We start from the raw sequence: 2,739 nt of genomic DNA on the forward strand, positions 1-2,739 counted from the left end.
CGCGCAGGAAAAAACTGTTTTTTTCCTGCTCTAAACGTGCAAAAAAAAAATGGTTAGAATTTAGAACGAGGCGCACACAGATCAAGCATTTGATTGCATGCAACGCGTGTGCATGCAACAGCCTTATCCATTGGTTGTTAGTACAAGATATACTCGTACTCGTACATGGTGGTGAGCCCTTTCTTCTCCGTACGTAATTCCCGATAAAAATTGGCACAATCTTCTGGTTTCACCACTTTGCCCGTAATGTGAACACGAACAGGTTAAATGAATGTGAAAGCACGCGCGTCCACACCAGCACAAATGGTTGAAACCCGAAAAAATCTCCTCACCGCCGTAATAAACTCAACTCCTTTTCCCAGGCGTCCATCTACTCTGCTATATCTATATGAACGCCCTGCGCGCGCCGACGGATTCCATCTGTGCAACCAATCTGGCGCCATGGGCCGCACCGCCGGTTCCTCGTCGAGGCAGAAGAGGAAGAGCGCGGGAGGTGGTGACGAAGAGGGCGAGCTCGTTCGTCCGAGGGCGTCTTATTCAGGCGTTGTGGTTGCATCGGCCGCCATTCCCCTGGCGGCGAAACAAGCGGCGGCTCCTCCTCTCGTGCTGCCGATAAAACAGGACGCGGTTGCGGTTGCACCGCGGGCTTCACCTCCCGCGCAGCACCAATCACCCCGGCGGCGCGTCACCAACAGCGCACTACCCCAGCCGGCCGCCGTCGACGGTGCCACCGCGGCCAACAATGCCGTCATCGTCGGGGCTTCGAGCGCCACTGCTTCACCGCCTTCCATCAACGGTGCCACACCCGCTTCCCCACCGTTTCCGTGGGCGACCAACCGTGCCGCCATACATCACCCGGTCTCCTATCTCTTCGAGCGGGGCATCACCACCGTGGAGGGTGAGGTCAAGTGCAAACGCTGCGACGTCCTGAAGACGGTCTCCTACAACATCGCCGTCAAGTTCAGGGAGGTCCGCGACTTCGTGTCCCGCAACATCCACGACATGGACGACCGTGCACCTAAAGCGTGGATGACCCCCGCTGTGCCGGACTGTGACGGGTGCGGACAGAGGAACAGCCTGCGTCCGGTGATACCGAAGGAAAAGGAGAGGATAAATTGGGTGTTTCTGCTGCTGGGGCAGACGCTTGGGCTATGCTCGCTGGAACAGCTCAAGTATTTCTGTGCGTGCACAGGTCAACACCGCACCGGCGCCAAGGACAGGGTGCTCTACTCCACCTACATGGAGCTTTGCAGCCAGCTCTGCCCTGACAGGCTCTTCAACCTGACCGCGGAGAGGCAGAAGAGGGGTCAGCAGTATTCCTGAGTACCCAATCCATGCATGTCACTGTCCATATGGCGTTTGTAAGCCAATTAATTATGTCATTCTTATGTCTTTTAATCTATCTATTGATCATATCGAATATTGGACTGTTGCAATCTATAGATTACTACTTCCTGGCTTCGAACAGTTTGGTTTAACCTTGCAATATATATGGAGGATCTCTTGTGGGTCCTAGATGTTATGTCGTTTGGAAGAAGAAAAAAGGAAATTTATACACTTTGTAATCACATATTTTTGCTACCGCTTTGTTCTTTCATGTGCCCTAACTTTGTTTTACTATGAAACTTTACTAGTACCACGGTTTTAAAAACAATTTTACTAAAGCAAATCTAGATGTGCCATAAGTATTGCACATCTAAGACCTATATCATTGAATCTTACGCGAAGATTCATGTGGATATTTCATTTTTTTTCCTTTCTATGCTTGTTTGTGTCACTTAGATGTGCAATAACTAAGACACATCTAGAGTAGACAAACCCTTTTTAAAAACGAAACGGAAGGAAACACGCACCTACAAAAAGAATACATACGACTTTTCTTTCCCCTCTCGCAAGGCGACTAGGGAAAGCCTTCCTTCACTCGATCTCCGCCGACAAGCCTGTGGATTCCCCTCCCCTCTGCCTACCGATCCGACAGCCGGTGAAGGGGAGGGGAATCCTGGTGCCTTGCTCCCACTAGGTAGATAGGTAGGGTCTTGCTCCCTGCAGGAGCGTCACTTCTTCGAGTCAGTCTTTCAGGCTATGAACCTCCTCAAGTTTGTCCGTCAGATGGATTAGACGGACCTCCGACATAGATTCTTGCCAGCTCCTCGAAGAGGGAAGTTAGGGTTTCTCACCGTTCATGCACGTCGGTGGGATTTGGTGTCAAATTCTTCAGATCGATTCAACGGTGACGACTGTGGCTCCAGGGCGCTTGTCCTTAGGGGCACGTACACGAAGACGTTCAGGCTGTCAACGACAAGGTCAGGTCGGCTCCGATATGAGAGCAGCAACAACGGCGCAACGACTACTTGTTCTTACGACGACAATGGCCATTGAGTGTTTCATGGACTTCGATGTAATTTTTATTATATTTGAGGTGGTCTGTACTTCCGGTGAATGTTTTTAATTGATTTGATCTTATTCGAAAAAATGAAACAAAAAATATCTAGGAGATCAAGGCATGGGTACACCAAGCTTAAAAAACAACTTTGGTACCATCATTTTGCCCCCTTTGTTTTCTTGTCTAACACCATAAGATGATGGACTACTCATGGCTTATAAAAGATACTTTTAACAATTGACAAAACCATGTCTTGACTTAATGGTTTGTAGCAACACAACTCTTTGCTTCCCCCCTTCCTCCCCCATCAGTCAAAGGGTAAACGTATTGTAAGAACATACTCAAGCGATACAAGC

General features: G+C 49.4%; 1 protein-coding gene across 1 annotated transcript; it reads left to right on the forward strand.

Annotated features, from left to right (window-relative positions):
- Nucleotides 1–392: 392 nt before the first annotated feature.
- Nucleotides 393–1,451, forward strand: LOC123175000 (uncharacterized). Its single transcript, XM_044590128.1, has one exon. The coding sequence runs from the start codon at nt 442–444 to the stop codon at nt 1,321–1,323; it is 882 nt and encodes a 293-aa protein (XP_044446063.1). The 5' UTR covers nt 393–441; the 3' UTR covers nt 1,324–1,451.
- Nucleotides 1,452–2,739: the final 1,288 nt, after the last annotated feature.

The sequence above is a fragment of the Triticum aestivum genome, chromosome 1D, assembly GCF_018294505.1.
Source record: "Triticum aestivum cultivar Chinese Spring chromosome 1D, IWGSC CS RefSeq v2.1, whole genome shotgun sequence".
Classification (NCBI taxonomy): Eukaryota; Viridiplantae; Streptophyta; class Magnoliopsida; order Poales; family Poaceae; genus Triticum; species Triticum aestivum.